At 35.1% G+C, this 16,756-nt stretch overlaps 1 protein-coding gene across 1 annotated transcript; it reads left to right on the forward strand.

The window, feature by feature from the left end:
• The first annotated feature begins 561 nt into the window (after window positions 1–561).
• Window positions 562–2,279, forward strand: LOC149252267 (cytochrome P450 750A1-like). Its single transcript, XM_089456636.1, has 2 exons — window positions 562–1,505; window positions 1,629–2,279. Exons 1-2 carry the CDS (start codon window positions 564–566, stop codon window positions 2,268–2,270), a joined length of 1,584 nt encoding a protein of 527 aa, XP_089312762.1. The 5' UTR covers window positions 562–563; the 3' UTR covers window positions 2,271–2,279.
• The last annotated feature ends 14,477 nt before the right edge of the window (window positions 2,280–16,756 follow it).

The raw sequence follows: 16,756 nt of genomic DNA on the forward strand, positions 1-16,756 counted from the left end.
ATATTAAAATTATTATTACTTCAAAATTTTAGGAGAAATAATGAAAATGTAAGAGGAAAAAAGAAAACTAAAATATTATAGAGAGGTATAATCAAGTCCAATTTCAAAAATAAAAATAAAAACATTTTTTTGTTTTGACTAATGTTGAAAAAAAAATGACCATTATTAAAATAAAACTCATATGAAATTGGAATGCGATCAATTCCAAAAACACCATCAAATAAACAAGTCTATTAACTTTTAACTTCCATACCAACTTTGATACCGCATTAACTTTAACTTCCATACCAACTTTCATACCGTAAGTGAATTTAATATAAAAAAATAATTCTAGCATGAAAATAAAATATTGAAAAATTCTGAATAATCTAATATATCCAATAAAATAGATTTGTGCATGGTTTGGAATTATTTGAAATTTATCTACCATTTGCTTCACGATTATTTGAAATTCACTTACCATTTACCTGCGCATATTATCGGGATAAACTGAGCTTTGATAGACCTTATGGCGGCTATAAATACCATACGCTTCTACCTTTCATTCAGCGGGTCTGTTAGTTATGGAATTTCATATTTTGCCTCTGTGTCTCTCCCTCTCACTGCCTGCTAAAAGCTGTGGAGGTGCTAATACGGCAGCTACTGTTGGTTTATTTCTCTGTTTATTTTTCATACTCTTATTGCATAAGAGAAGGATTAGGTCCAGATTGCCTCCAGGACCCTTTCCATGGCCAATCGTTGGAAATCTCTTCCAACTGATCCCTCCTGCTCACCGTGCTCTTAAAGGCCTTGCTGACAAATATGGTCCCATTTTCTTTCTGCGCTTAGGCTCTGTCCCTACCGTCGTCGTCTCTTCTTCTGAGATAGCCAAAGAGTTTCTCAAAACTCATGGCTTGAATTTTGCCAGCCGACCTCCAAAAGCCGCTGGGAGATTGATGTTTTTCAACTCTAAAGATGTGGTCTTCGCTCCTTATGGAGATCACTGGAGGGAAATGAAGAAAATATGCGTGTTAGAACTGCTGACTGCCAAAAGAATTGAGTCCTTCAAGGGTATGCGAGAGGAAGAAGTATCTGCGATGATCCGTTCAATTTGGGAGGAGAGTGAGAGCGGAATAAAGGGTGTGAATATTAGCAAGGCCCTCTCTACTCTCACTTCCAATATAGTTTGGCGGATACTGGCGGGGAGGACATTTTCTGACGATGATTTGGGTGGCGATTTCAAAGGTTTCAAGGATTTGTTAGTAGACCTGATAACTGCGGTGGGAGCTTTTCCCATCGGAGACTTTATTCCCTATTTGGATTGGCTTGATTTGCAAGGCATCAAGCGGCGCATGAAGAAAATCCATAAAACATTCGATGAATTTGCGGAGAAAATAATAGACGACCACGTTGCTCATCGCATGGCCGCGACTTCCAATCACGTCAAAGATTTCGTGGATGTGCTGCTCGAGAAATCTGAGGCCGACTCCAAAATCACACGGGAAACTATCAAGGCTCTTGTGCTAGTGTGTCTCTACGCCCTCGGCCATTGTTTTATCATTTTTATCATCATTCTTTAATTGGATCTGTATTTGTTCAGGACATGATCAATCAATTTTTTTGCATTAATTGGATGTGTATTTGTTCAGGACATGTTTGCGGGCGGGGTGGAGACAACGTCAACTACACTAGAATGGGCAATGAGTGAGCTGCTCAGACATCCACATGACATGAAGAGATTGCAGCAAGAAATCGAAGATGTAGTCGGCAAACATCGCCAAGTGATTGAATCCGACGTAGTGAGGATGAAATACCTCCAGTGCGTAGTGAAAGAGACGCTAAGATTATACCCAGCGGTTCCGCTAGCCATTCCTCATGAATCTGTAGAGGCTGTTACAGCAGGCGGATACTCTATCCCTAGGAAAGCAATGTTGATTGTGAATGTGTGGGCTATAGGAAGGGATGTCAATGTGTGGGGAGCAGATGCTTCCGAATTCAAGCCTGAGAGATTCATGAAGGACGAACATGTGAATTTAACAGATCAATCAGACTTCAGTATGATTCCATTTGGGAGAGGAAGGAGAGGATGCCCAGGAGCACCCATGGCTATTCCCACGATTGAACTCGCAGTGGCTCAGCTGATGCACATTTTTGAGTGGAGAGTTGAAGGTGACCCGTCGCAGGTTGATATGACGGAGGTGTGTGGGATCTCGATTCCATGGCAAGTTCCGCTGCGTGCTTATCCAAGCTTGAGGGTAGGCTTTCCTCTATACTCCAGCGATGAGGCGTAGGAAGAGGTTAGGTACCGTGGGGCTTTATGTACAGTGGCTTTCCTATTTTCCCTAGTGGCTTTAATTTAGCTGCCAATGCTTTGGCTACATGTTATTGTAGTTTAGTTTATGGTATTCTAATATTCGTAGCAATGCTTTCGCTACACGCTCTTGTAATTTAGTTTATGGTAATTACGTAACGTTGATTCTTATGTTAACATGCTGATTTCGGTACCTTGCCTTATCATTGGTGAGTGGGATTCTTGACATAGAATTTAGATGGTTAATCATATAACCAGCCATCAGCAACTTAGCTGAAAAAATAAATTTAGCAATCACATTAACGTTTCTTTATATGATTTTTTTTTAACAACCACATTAACGTTTCTTTATATGAAACGGGCACCAATATTAATTAAGGTTCATAATCATCCTCTCGTTCTAAATTTTTATAAATAATTTAAAGAAAATAAAATAATGCAATAAATCGTGAAAGGATGCAACTAATTATACATATTTTAATTATTTTTTAAAGGATTTTTTTTGGTTAAAAATATACATCTTTTTCACCTATTTGGCGTTGAGTAAAGAATCGCCAAAGCATGTAACAAATTTTACGTATTTTAATTAATTTTTAAAGGCGATTTTGTTAAAATAATATATCTTTTTCATTTGTCTGGCTTAGAGTAAAAGGTGAGAAGGTGCTCCCTTAAGCCACTTATGTGGATCGGAAAATCTACTAGCAAAAATCGAGTCAAGGTAATCAAGCCATAGAGTTAGGTAATCAAGCTATACGAGGTGTATGAGTTATCTCAATACTCATATTATCTAGCAAAAACAAACATATATATATGTTTTTTTTGAAATTGAATATTTAATTATCAACAATTTAATATCATATAATCACATTTTAACATGTCATATTTATATAAGTGAAAATGTCTATATTTTATATCAGTTATCTAATTATTAATATATAAAGATGTTAATTGAGTGTATTTTAAATGGTTGGAAAGAACAATTGTGACACTCTCTCTCTCCATGTTCAATTCATGCAAATGACATGATGATCTTCCATTCCTTGTAATAGTTTTATGTCTTGTTATTATTATTAAAATAACCCTCTTCTTAAATATATTTCTAATCAATTAAATATTTGTTAAATCATAAGTTTGAGGCATAAAAATCTACATAATTTAAAAAGAAAATCAATAAATTAAATTTTTTATAAATTCAAAAACAATTTTTAAATAACAAAAAAGCTGGGCAAATTTTATATTACCAAATTCCTTTTACTTATTTATAAATAATTTTACAAAGGAACAATTCAATTGGCTATCACTTTATTATGATATAAACCATAATATTCAATGTTCAAATTTCCGTAAATCACACTAACAAAAAAACGCTAATACTTATTAATAGTTACAATTTAAAATGCTCATACTTATAAATAGTTACAATTTAAAATAATTTATTTGCACATGGTTGATTTCACGATGAATTCCTCGTCTTTGCAGTGTAGAAAGAAACATTAGCAGACAATCATGACAAAGAATGCGTTCTGAAGATACACATTTACCCTTTGCTACTGCAACTAGCTTGGTAACGTTGCACCTATTGTCGATTTTGTACTGAGGTTGTTCATGCACTCAAAAGTACCCAATACAAAATCAGAAACACAATAATGTCATTCTATCACATTTCCCTAGATCAAACTAAAATTTGAAAGAAAATTATTCTTTCCTTGGCAAACATAATCATTTTGGGGTTGTTGGAATTCGACAGTCTAGTTTGCTTCAATAGATCTTGAATGCAGCAAAAGCAGGGTTACCCCGGTCTCACCAATACCAATGATTCTCCCAATACTCGTCTTGCCCTATGAGATTACTTACAAAATTAAAATTGTAGGGTTATTTAATGAGTTCACATTCAAAATAATCACACATATAATGTAAAAGAGACTACATCTAGGTCTTTAATAACATGAAAGTTGATCTTCCAATAACAATATCTCTGGATTATTTCCATTTTAAAGAAATTTTGCTAAATATCATTAGACACATATAAATCTACCATATCCATGGTAGGGCAAAGGACAAACCTAATAAGTTCAATATTCATGGCAGGGCAGAGGAAAAACATAATAACCATGGCATGACAGATGAAAACCCTGTGTTGTATTCTTTTATGATAAGTCAAATTTGAATCATAATAACCAAATTCGGTCAAGATAAGAAAGAGTTTGAAGATTTGACAGTTTGATTTGATTGAACCACAAATACATCAAATTTGTATTGGTACGTGTAAAATAGTTTACCAAGTAGTCGTCCATTTCAAACAACAAATACTGCTTAAATATTACCTCCTCCATGGCTTCCAGATAAATAAGCCTTGGCTTGTCTCCCAACGTAAAAAGTGCCTCATTGCAACCAAATTTTGTGGCACTTTCATCGAGCTTAGGTACGTTTTCTGACCCGTTCTTGGCGACAGAGCAAAAGTGCAATAGCAACATGAATTTAGGCCTTGGTTAAAGGTATGAAAAATTTCTGTGAAAACGTCATCATATTGTCATCCAGCCTCTCATGACTCACGGCTTCCACTATTATTGTGAGTAAATCAGGTAGAGCGTTGCCAATTTCTGATAGAAAATCTTTCGCCAGATAATCTCCTAACACGCTATCTGAAAGTTTTTCAACTATCTTCATCTCAAATATTTTGAACAAAGTAGAACTCATGCATATCATTATTTCTCTCAAACATTTTGGGAAGGGAAACAAGCTTCTTAAATCCAAATGAATGTTCAAATGAACATTTGAGTTGAATTTTCAGCTATATAAATGTAGGTGAGCTTTGAAATATTATGAGGAAAACAATGGAGCTGAAAAATGAATGATACATTTCATTCGTATTCATTAAATGCATGCATGTCATTGACGGACGATTGATATACTTGCATCATTTGTCAGCGAATCAGATGGAGCAGTCACATTCGCAAGATATCTCATATAGATCTTTCGTACAGAGAGTCCTTAAGCACTGACGACATCCCTTGAACCATGTGATGGGTATGCGGCAACACAATGATGTTGGCGAAAATTTTAATCATAAAGCGAAGGTTAACATTATAAAACTCCTGAAACTTTTGCGTATGGGAGAAAACTAATACCTCTTCATGGACACCATATGTCACACAATGAAATAAAAAAGAAAGAACATATCACTTTTAAAGACGATGACAGAGTAAAAGCTCAATGCCCAACATTCTGTCATATATGACCACCTCATTACGCTGATAATCCTATTTTATGTCTATGTCATTATGTTAATACTCTTGTTATTGGATGTTGATAGATTAATATCTCATTTATTCTAATTTTATGATCATAAAATAGGTGGAATCTTTTGGTTGATTTTTTACATTGATTAATTTTAAATATTCATCTCACTTATTGGTTATTTTATATTTATATTGATAGATACATTTGATTTTGAAATAGGTTTTTTTTTTTTTTTTTTAATTTTCATTATTTAAAATATAAAAAATTATAGATAGTCCAAATTTCATAATATGAGAATATTCTTGGTCACATATATGATCTAATGGATGAAATCAAAGGTTTCAAAACAATTTTTACATTTCCCACCTCCACTCTTGTCTTAGACTTACAAATTCTCAACGTTAGAAATGGTGGATAAGCATTTTGATGGTTATCGTTAACCACTTAATGTATATGGTTATGCTAGGTATTTAATGCAATTATGAAATTCCATGCAAGTTATCAAATAACAAATGACATCATGGTAAAATAACAAATAGTATATCATATATGGAAAGTGCATGAAATAACAAATGGAAAATGACATTGATCTGCTTATATTAACCACATTTACTGATGTGGTTGTGATAGTTCATTAACTTAAATTAGGGTGAAAACTTGTCTTCAACCAAATATCTACAATATAGTCTTAATATATATATATTTAATAATTTACTTAGATTTTATAAACATTTTTAAAGTCATTTATACTAAAATAAGATAATATACCCACACCAACTATAATCAATATCTTCTCAAAGAGGATAGAGTATGTACACATTCTTAAACTTCAACAGTCAAATTGCAAGTCCCTTATCCTACAAACAAAGGAGTCTCATACACAAATTTGTTGTTTGGCTTTGCAGTAACCTTAAAAATAGATCATTTATTATGATGTTGACAATAAATATGATCACAAATATTAACAACAAACACACACTCTCAAAGCATCTCTATATATACTAGCATGCCTTAAAATCTAGGGAAAGGAAATGCAAAGGGAATTTAAATAATGGTGTCAATAAAGAGAAGAGGGATATTTTTTTGATGGTTCATGAATAATTAATAGAGGATCCATATATTGGAAAATAGAAAGAAAGTGGTAGAGTCAATAGTCATAGCAAAAAGTAATAATAGGTAGACAATATGGACCAATAAGAGTGCATGTCTTACAATCCACATTTTTCTTATAGCCCCAAAGTAATAAATTAAATACAAGGAATAAACTATATTTCTCCTCCTATAGCATGTCATTTTACTAGCACTCAAATTGTATTGAACACACTTTTTAATGTATCTTCAATTTTTATCAATGTGCGTCTTCTAAAAAGTATGTGTGATGGCTACTTGTTTGATGTAAAATTTAATTCTGCATTGAATGAGTGCCTACACTTGAAATTTGAGTAAACCTATAAGGAGATAAGCCAAAAATACAATTAAAAAAATAGTTTTTCTTATTTTCCCTCCAAAATTTTTACAAGTACCTCTTTTCAAATTTAAAGAATTTTGATTGGTTTACATGTTATGACATGGAAATTACATTAAAATTTCATGGGAACTTTTAGGCTAAAATTTCCTCTAATGCATAGCTATAATTAGATCTAGGGTCAATCAAAATAGAAATAACTTGATCACAAAGCTTATCGTCCATCTTAATGATAGACGTATGATAGTCTGCATGTTTGTTATGCAATGTTGCATAAATAAAAGGAATACTCTCACCAACATCCCCAACAGTCTGTGCATTCTATGCACTATATATCTAAGGCCTGCCACCCTAATTCTGTGGGGAATCTCTCTTGTGATGATCTTTGCCACAAATCCAACATTCTATAGGCTTCCAGCCTGCACCCTTGTTCTTTTCCTCAGATCGATGCCCCTGTCCTCTATCTCATGCATTTAACTTCTTAGATGACATTATATTCTCTTTATTACCTGTACCATAAGTATTGTTCGCTTTCTGTTCCATTTTCATTTTTTCTTTGCATTACCTTTCCTATCTAGCATAGTCTCTGATTCGTGCTCTAATTGTTCATAACAATGCCTTAACCTTTGAATGGCCTCCGCCAATGATCTAGGCTCATCGAACTCAATCCTGTGTTTGAATGCAACTAGTAATCCACTAATGAACCTCTAAATCTTGGCCTTTTCTTCAATGAGATAAGGCTCATACCATAGTAACTCCAAGAACCTACTAGTGTATTCATCATCTGTCATCGATCCCATCTTTAGCTCATAGAATTATTTTTCCCTATCATCAAAGTATCTCTCTGACAAATACTTCTTCTTGAATAACCTCTGAAACTCACTCCAAGTCAAGTGTTCCTTAAGAATACATCCGCCATTCTTCACGTCTTACCACCAAATGTCTACTTTACCTTTGAAAATGAATGTAGCTACTCTGGATTTCATTTCTCTAAATAATTGTGCACCCTGAAGAACTTCCTCATGCCAAGCAACCATATCTTTGCATCCTGTGGTTTCTTCATCTCTCCATCAAAATTAGCTGGCTTTGATTTCTTAAAATCATCTAGCAAGTATCCCTTATCACTCCTCTTATAAGGATGATAACGATGATGATCGTAGTGCCTATATGAATCAGAACTAGAATAGTACATATGTCTATCCCCTCTCCTATTCGGAGTGTCCAACAATCTTCCATTTCAAACCATTTCATCTCTATCTGACTTATGACCATCATGTGATCTACTACCATATGCCCCATTAGTTATGTCCTCCTGCTCATAGTCGATCTGACATGGTCCTCGTCGCTGAAAATCTAACAAATTTTGAAGTATCACTGCATTCACCACTGCTTGTTTCTCCTATGCCTGCATGATTCTGTCATTATCTGCCTTACAACTCCTTATCTCTTCCTTTAATCTTCTCAATGTATCTACCAAATTGGAAGAGTTCCCAACACCATACTATTCATTTGATTCATAGGGAGAGTCCTTTTAGTCTACCATCTTGCTAGCCATTTGATATTTCTACCTGCAAGGTATATCATGTCAGCGAAACCAAATCACAATAAACCAACATACCTTAGTATAGCTAAAGGAGGATACCTTGTCTGCAAGATCAACAAATAAGTGTGATACATGTATAACATAATCATGACAACATATAGAAACATAACGCATAAGCATGTAACCATGCAACCATCATTCTAGCTAGGGTCCAGTCATCAATGCATGACCTTAAAAACAACACACACCATGACCTTATGCATCACAACAATCACTATATCACTGCACAATTGACCACATGAAAACATTAACATGCTGAAGAAATCTGTAACCAACCACATACATGTATAAACACATGTACTTAAGCATAAACGAACAATACTTGTAATCAAACCTACAAGAATGATATATGTAACCAAGCATACAAGAATGAAAACAAACATACAAGAATGTAACCAACCATGAAAAATGTTACATGAAAGCGACGTATAACAACATTTAACCAATAATACACTCACGATGATGCACTCCACAATAGCAACATCAACTTCCACATGATGACACCACTACAACCATGATCAACATTATGCAAATGCAACAAGCACATGGAATGCAAGTGTAAGAGACACACATAAAAAAGACATGCCTGCATGACCAACACACAACCCATCCAATCCGAAGGGTGAATCATGCTTTGATACCACTATGTAATACCCTCCTCCCACATCTACCCAAGCAATTGGCCAACCGAGGTAAACATGTGATGAGAGGCCACTATGATATGATTCGACCTCCTAACTCATGTTAAGGAAGTGGAACCAATGGAAACACACCATCCCAACATTCAACATCAGCATTAGTACCCTCAAAAACTAGTCCAACCTTTCTACTAACCAGCCCCTAGGTCCCACTAAGCTTTTAGACCACTTGAACTCTGGATGCTCTCATGCTATGGGCATGCTAGTGTCTAGGGACCTTTGGACACTCTCATAGGCCTGCAAGCCAGTGTCCAGGGACTTTTTTACACAATGTTGTGCAATCGTCCTCGAGATTTCACCCACTTTTTCAGGCCCAGAGCCCAAGTCATTGACTAGAATAGGATGACATCTTCAGAACAGTAAAATAACAAAGAAATGACAATATAAATGCAATCACTTGAATGAGACCTTGACTCGACCCTTACTAGCCATGGCAGGAATTTCGTCAAACATATCACGAATATGTAATATACATGTGTAAATAACATATCTAAGCATAGGGATCTCATACTTAGCTAAAAATCACTAAGAGGCATTGATGCCTCAACACATTGACTATCGTTTCATCCATTATGTCATTGATACATTGTTCATCCATTTACAAGTAAAAACATGATGAGAGCTATGCATAATTACTGTTAGAAAACACATACATAACTAGAATAGTAGCAATAGAAATACCAATGAAATCACAACCATATAATCCACATATAGACCAGTATAATACTCATAGAAATATAGGGAGAAATAACCTCATATTGATGATGTAAAATCCAAACATGGGACTTCCACATTCCATCTAACTGTAGAATGGTTAAGCCAAATCTCACTTCCAAGCATGAATGTGGGATCTCATAGAACACATGAATCCAAAACCATCCAGGGCTTTCATATGCCATCCACCTCAACCCATCAAATAGTGATTCCACCTCATGGATGGACATCACAAAACCATCATCGTATTAGTCTCCATCCAAGCCTTCCAGGGCTTCCAGAGCATTTCTTCCGACCAAGGCTTCCAGGACTAGTAACTCAACCCACAACTGCCACCGGGCTTCCAGAGCGTTTGTCCATCCAAGGCCTCCAAGACTAGTAACTGAACCGACAAAGGGCTTCTAGATCATTTTTCCAACCAAGGCTTCCAAGACTAGTAACTAAACTCACAAAGGGCTTCTAGAGCATTTGTCCAACCAAGGCTTCCAGGATTAGTAACCCAACCCAAGCTGTTACAGGGCTTCCTCAGCGTTTATCTAACGAGGGCTTCCAGTAGCTAATAACTCAACCCAAACTAAGGAAACATGAGAACCAACCAAAACAAGACAAGGAAATAAGCCCACAATCTCCATGACTATCCAGAAAATGGAAAGGATAGGAAATCCACTTGTCAATCCAGGCAATCCTCCATGCCAGTGACAGATCATGACCAATAATCCACATGCATATTCCATGCATGCCAAAACTAGTGAGGAAAACATACACGCAACTCGGTACCTGTAAGAAAATCCTGTTATAGCCATTGATCTCGATCTCCTCTTTCCCTTTCCTTCTCTTCCTTTGCCTTCTTGCTCCAAAAATCCAAGTATTCCACACCTTCCAAGAGTGCTCCAAGAAAACCCTAAGTATCCAAGAGTATGAGAGAGAGAGAATAATGAGATAACTTTAACAATGAACTAACAAAAGGTTACCAACTGATCCTCAAAGGCCCTTTTATGAATGAGGCATTAGTTTCCTTCATTTTCCATTAGTTTCCTTCATTTTCCTCCTCACACGCAACTTGTGACCTTTCACCTCCCTTTTTTCTCCTAATTTCCATTATTTTCATAAATAAATGTGCCAGTAATGCCATTTTTCCTTTCCAAAGCCTTAGGCATTGCCTTTGCCAATTTCCTTAGCCATTAATCAATCACAAGTGATCCCCATCACTAGGATTCTTCCCAACATTCAGCTTGGAATAAGTGTCGCATCAACTGTGGTTATTATTTTTCCTTTATTAACTTTTATTACATGGAATTTTCACTAGGGTTGTTACACATCAGAAGCTCAATTGAAATTATAACATTGAGAAAATGATAAGTGGAGTTTGGAAAGTAAATTGTGGGCTTGAAAACAATTGTAAGTTGGTAGATCTTTGGATATAGGAAAAAAACTCCTCTTTAAGATTCTCTTCACTCCTATTATTTTACATGGATTTGATGTGTGGGGTTGCAGTACATCCTTAGATTCTTTGAGGAAGATTGATCGGATCCAAAAGCAGCTTATAGCCTTCAATATCAATATTAAAGGAAATACTCAATATTCTATCCTCTTGATTGAAGTCCTCATGATTGAAGCCATCCTTTCCCCCATTGAAAGCATGGAAATTACTAGGTAACTTATGGAAAGGAAGAATTTATTCAACATGGAAGCAAAGAGATTTTCCTAAAATTAATTCTAAATCTAGTAAAAACCTCTGCCTTCTGCTCAAGTGAGGATGACATAAGGATGCCCAAGCTTGGCTAGCACAGTTGGGGATAAAGGAGGATATCATTTTGTAGAATAAGGATAATATTAAACATATTATTACTTCCACATTTAATGTGAATTTGTGGGGAAATAAAGAGTTAGAGGGAAAACAAAAAGTAATCTATTATAAGGAGGTGATCAACCTCAATCTATAAAACCAAAATTATCTTTTTGTCTTAACTATTGTTAAGAAAAAATGAACATTGCTAAAATTAGAACTAATTCTCATGAGCTCCACAGTAAAAATTAGAGTTTGTAAATTCCCAAAACATGTTGGGATGAAAGAGTCTATCACCTATGCGATGCCAAGAGCATTGAAGATGAAAATCATTTTCTCTTAAATTGTCTTTTTTATACTCACATTTGATCTAATTTTCAAAATATTTTCCTTGATACTAACCTTCTTGACCTTTTAAGTTAGCAAAAATTTGGCGATCTAGGGACACTTCTAAAATGATTTTCGAGTACAGAAAGAAATTGTTAAAGAATCCTAATTAACCTCTTACCTTCTTAATGTTTAGTATACCATCTAGGTATTTTTTTTGATGTTAATGATCATCGCCATCATCATTAGAATTTTGATTCCTTCATAATCATGATGTTAATGATCATCGTCATCATCATTAAAAGTTTGATTCCTTCATAATCAGGTATGATTATAGTAGCAGTGACTAAGGGAAAAAGCATGGATGATATCAGCATGTGGAAGACTCATATGGCTAGGACCTTTGATATGAAGGATATAATGGTAGCAAAACAAATCTTAGGCATAGAAATACATAGATACAAGAAAAATTGTAAGCTTGAGTTTTCACAATAGAATTATGATAGGAAAATAATTGTAAATTTCAAAATAAGTAATATGAAACTTATAAATATCCTTTTAGCTTCTCATTTTAAGCTTTCTTTAGTTTTATGTCCTAGTAATGAGGAAGAAGAGGATTATATTTCTCATGTATCATAAGCTAATGGACTAAGAAGTTTGATGTATGCGATGATATATACTAGAGAAGATAATTTATATGAAGTGGGTGTTGCTTGTAGGTGCATGGAAAATCTAGAAAGCGAGCATTGAAATGAAGTGTAACAAGCAATTTGGTATCTTATAGGAATAAGTGATTACTACAACACATTTAATGGTTGTAGTGATTTCGTTTCTAGTACTGTTGATTCATATTTGGCAGGTAATTTTGACAATAGGAGATCTACTTGAAGTTGTCTTTACTCTTGCAAGAGAATCTATTAGTTGGATGTGAAAGCTTCAAGAAATAATTATTTTATTTCATTACCAAGACAGAATATATCCCTGTCTCACATGCTTGCAAGCAGGAAATTTGATTGAATGGGCCTTCTGGGTGAGTTTGGAAGAATGTAGGATGATTTAACTATATTTTGTGATAGTCAAAGTGCTATCCATATGGATAGAAATCCATATTATCATAGTAAGACTAGGAGTATTGATATTGGTTATCATTTTGTAACACTAATTATTGATAGAGGTGAACTATAGCTTAAGACAATCCACACTCAAGAAAATATATCAAGCAAATTGTTATCGAGGTGAAAATTCTTAGAATTGATGACAACAAAATTAAAAAAAATTGTAAAAAAAAGAAAATTACATATGTGAATATTTTCGAAGATTGAATAACATTGTTGGTTGCTAAAACTTATAAATTTATATAACAAATGTAATGGCACATGATAAAATATATCTAGGGCAATGAAAGAGATGATTAGAGTGGGTTGTAACCTAGATAGATATATCAAGGCAGCGTGAAAGATGGGTGGAGTGGGTTGTACTCTAGATTTTCTTCTTGATAAATAAAATATCGTATGTGAATTATTGATTTCATCATTATTTCTCTATTATTAATATTTTATACAAGATACAATACTAACAAGTACCCTATTTTCATCGTTGGCTTAAAAGTAAAGAAAAATAGCACACTCATTGACATCTCCAACTTGTATAAAATATTAACATACTTTAACATCTACAAAACATTCAAAAAATATTATGTTGTTGGGCGTGGAAAAACATGAAGAATTGGCTACAACAAACCAAATCTTATGCCGCTAGTCAATCTAACCATTCGAAAAACAATAGTCAATCTAACCATTACAAAACCATTAATATTTCCATATCATCTTGATGATTATAGTTAGCTTATGATTTTTCTAGTGCAATTAGAACTTGTAAAATGCGACATAATATTTTGCATAATAAACACTAGTGAAATCAGACATAATATTTTACATAATGAAACCTTGGTGGGTAAATTTTTTTGTATATATTTAGTTAATCTATAAATATTTGATAAAATAATATTAACTATTACAGTTAATTTGGTTTCAAATTTAATTAAACACAATTAATATTAATAATTTATTTTATTTAAAAAAACATTTAAAAAATAATAATAATTTTTTTCCTTTAACATATATTTTTCCATTTTAAAATTATTCAATAGGTATTTACAAGCTCTAAGACTGATAAAAATATGTAATTAATTCAATATTAATATAGTAATTTCGATTATTTATTAACGAGTATGAAAGAAAAGTATAAGATAAGACAATTATGAAAATCCAATACCACACAACATTTCTAAAAATTTGGAAAGAAAGTGTCTGTTATATAAATTTGCCAATCTGGGATTTACATAACCAAAAAGAGGCTAATTGATAAACGAGCTTCAGATAATTTGTTCAAACTTTGGTATATTTTTCTCTTAAAGAAATCATGAAACACGGATCACAAAAGTGGAAAATGGTATAATTTTTCAACTATATTGATAGATGATAAAATTTGACAGAAATGTAAAATGCGGTGTAATCATTTTCACTTCCTGACAAAACGACGTTCGTCAGTTTCCCATATTTTGATCTCTTCTGGAAGTGGGCAGAGTTTTATTTTGGACTTCATGCAAAAACACCATCAAATAAACATGTCTATTAATTTTTTTTTCTTTTGCTTAAGCAAGAGACGAACCTTCTATTTCCTTAAACCAGACATAATTTACAACGTGTACCTAATTCCTCCAGCAGAGTGGAGAAAGTCGGACAAGAAAGAAGACCTAAAAAATCTAAGTACATCAAACTCATCAAGTACATTCGTAATACTTTTGAGAATCAATAGAAACAAGCATCGGGAATCACAGGAAGCATGAACCCACCCCCCGAAAACCCTTGCCAGCAAACCCATAAAAAGTCACTTCATCACTGTCGTTCATTCACTTTTTTAATCCGACGTGGGAGAAGCATATCGCTCCATAAAGTAGCCCGAAGTTTAATCCCCCGGTCCCTCCAAACCGCCCGCTTCATCCCGATTGTTGATCGGGCCTGCGAAGATCGGACGGTGGCGCTGACTATCGCACGCCTGAAATAACCGGAGGTTAATGTGCGATGAGGGTGGTATTCACCGCCATCCCTCATCCACGTGTCAAAAGGTGAATGGAATCGCTGCCCCGACTGCAAAACTACCTTTAGCTTGAAAGCGGTGCGATCGCACCGAAACCATTTGAGAGGTGGTTTTAACTCCCACTCCTGGAAAAAGAGGGGGATTGAGTTGCCAGAACAGGGCCGATGATTAATCTTCTCCACCATGCTCCTAACAGTGAGAACCAGACCCCCTTCTTTGGGGATTTTCATTGTTGCACCCTCCATCTTTGCTGAGATCACCTCTGGAGTGCTAACCTCCCTAGTCCTGTCTGACCAAAAGTGAAGATTCTAGAATGCTCTATTCATTGCCTGTCGTTTTCCTTATTGTTGTTCTGATACCCTTGTTTGTCTTCTTCCACCTGGTTATGGCAAAGTTCTTTTAGGTCATTCTGAGGCATTTCCATCCAACTCATCGAAGCTCTACTATCTTTGCAAGTGACCCCCTTGTTGGCTAGAATGTCAACCAACTTGTTAGCCTTTCTACGTACATGGCAGAATTTAAGTGTGCGTAGTTCCTGCAGATGATCCTGAATTTATGGAGCACCCTTAGTAACCTCCAGTGTTTTGTAGCTTTTTCAGGCCGTGATCCGTGACTAATTTTCTTGGCCGTGTTGATGACCAACTCTAAGTCTGCCTCTATCATCACATTTTGGCAATTTTCCTGTTTCAGAAGTTCTAAGCACTGCTCCAGTGCTATTAGTTCCGCCATATTGTTGGTGGATTTTCCTAAATGACAATGGAAAAGGGAGATGATGTTTCCATGTTCATTTCAAAGAACTCCTCCAAAGCCGGCCATTCCCGGGTTATCTTTTGATGCTCCATCGATGTTATATTTCAGAAAACCTTCCGGGGGAAATCCATAATTCTTTGGCCTTTTCCTTCATGCTTATTTTCCTATCCAGTTCTTGTAGAATGAGCCCTTGCAAGTTTAACTGTTTGAATATTCTCACTTCTGTTTTGGAGGGAGGATTCTTGGGTAGATCCCTAACTGTTGTGCTTACTGTCTCTTTTAACTGTTTCAAGATCTGCTCCAGCAGGCGAGGAAAGGTGTTCTTCTCTTCTTTGAAGATTCTTTTGTTCCTCTCTTTCCACACATTCCATATTATGAAACTTGGTAGGAGAGCCCAGGCTGAGTTAAGAATTTCATTATCCGAACCATAATTTCTCCAACTGTGTAGGGTGTTAGTGATAATGTCTTTGTCTCTGTCAGACTGATTGAAGATGTTGGCAAAGAAATCCCATAACCTGGATGTGAAAATACAACTATTGAGAAGATGTTCCATAGTCTCCTCTTGTTCTCCACAGAGTTGGCATCTGGAGGGCCCCAGAATACCCCTCTTTCTAATATTGTCCCAGGTTAGTATTTTCCTGTGGTGAACCAACCACAGAAAGAGTTTGATCTTTGTCCAGCTTTTGCTTCTCCATAGTTTCTGCCAAATTCTGACCGTGCCTTGGGATTCCAGCCATAGGAGAATATCTTTAGCTTCCTTGATATTGAAGTTGCCCTCTTTGTT

The sequence above is a fragment of the Pinus tabuliformis genome, chromosome 7, assembly GCF_031772625.1.
Source record: "Pinus tabuliformis cultivar Carrire ecotype Pingquan chromosome 7, CPIR1, whole genome shotgun sequence".
Taxonomy (NCBI): Eukaryota; Viridiplantae; Streptophyta; class Pinopsida; order Pinales; family Pinaceae; genus Pinus; species Pinus tabuliformis.

What these genes read in the sequence shown, in the direction of transcription:
- LOC149252267 (XM_089456636.1), top strand. Translation starts at nt 564, where the DNA reads ATGGAATTTCATATTTTGCCTCTGTGTCTCTCCCTCTCACTGCCTGCT. An exon ending in CTATCAAGGCTCTTGTGCTA is followed by an intron (nt 1,506 to 1,628) that starts GTGTGTCTCTAC and finishes GTATTTGTTCAG; the next exon opens with GACATGTTTGCGGGCGGGGT.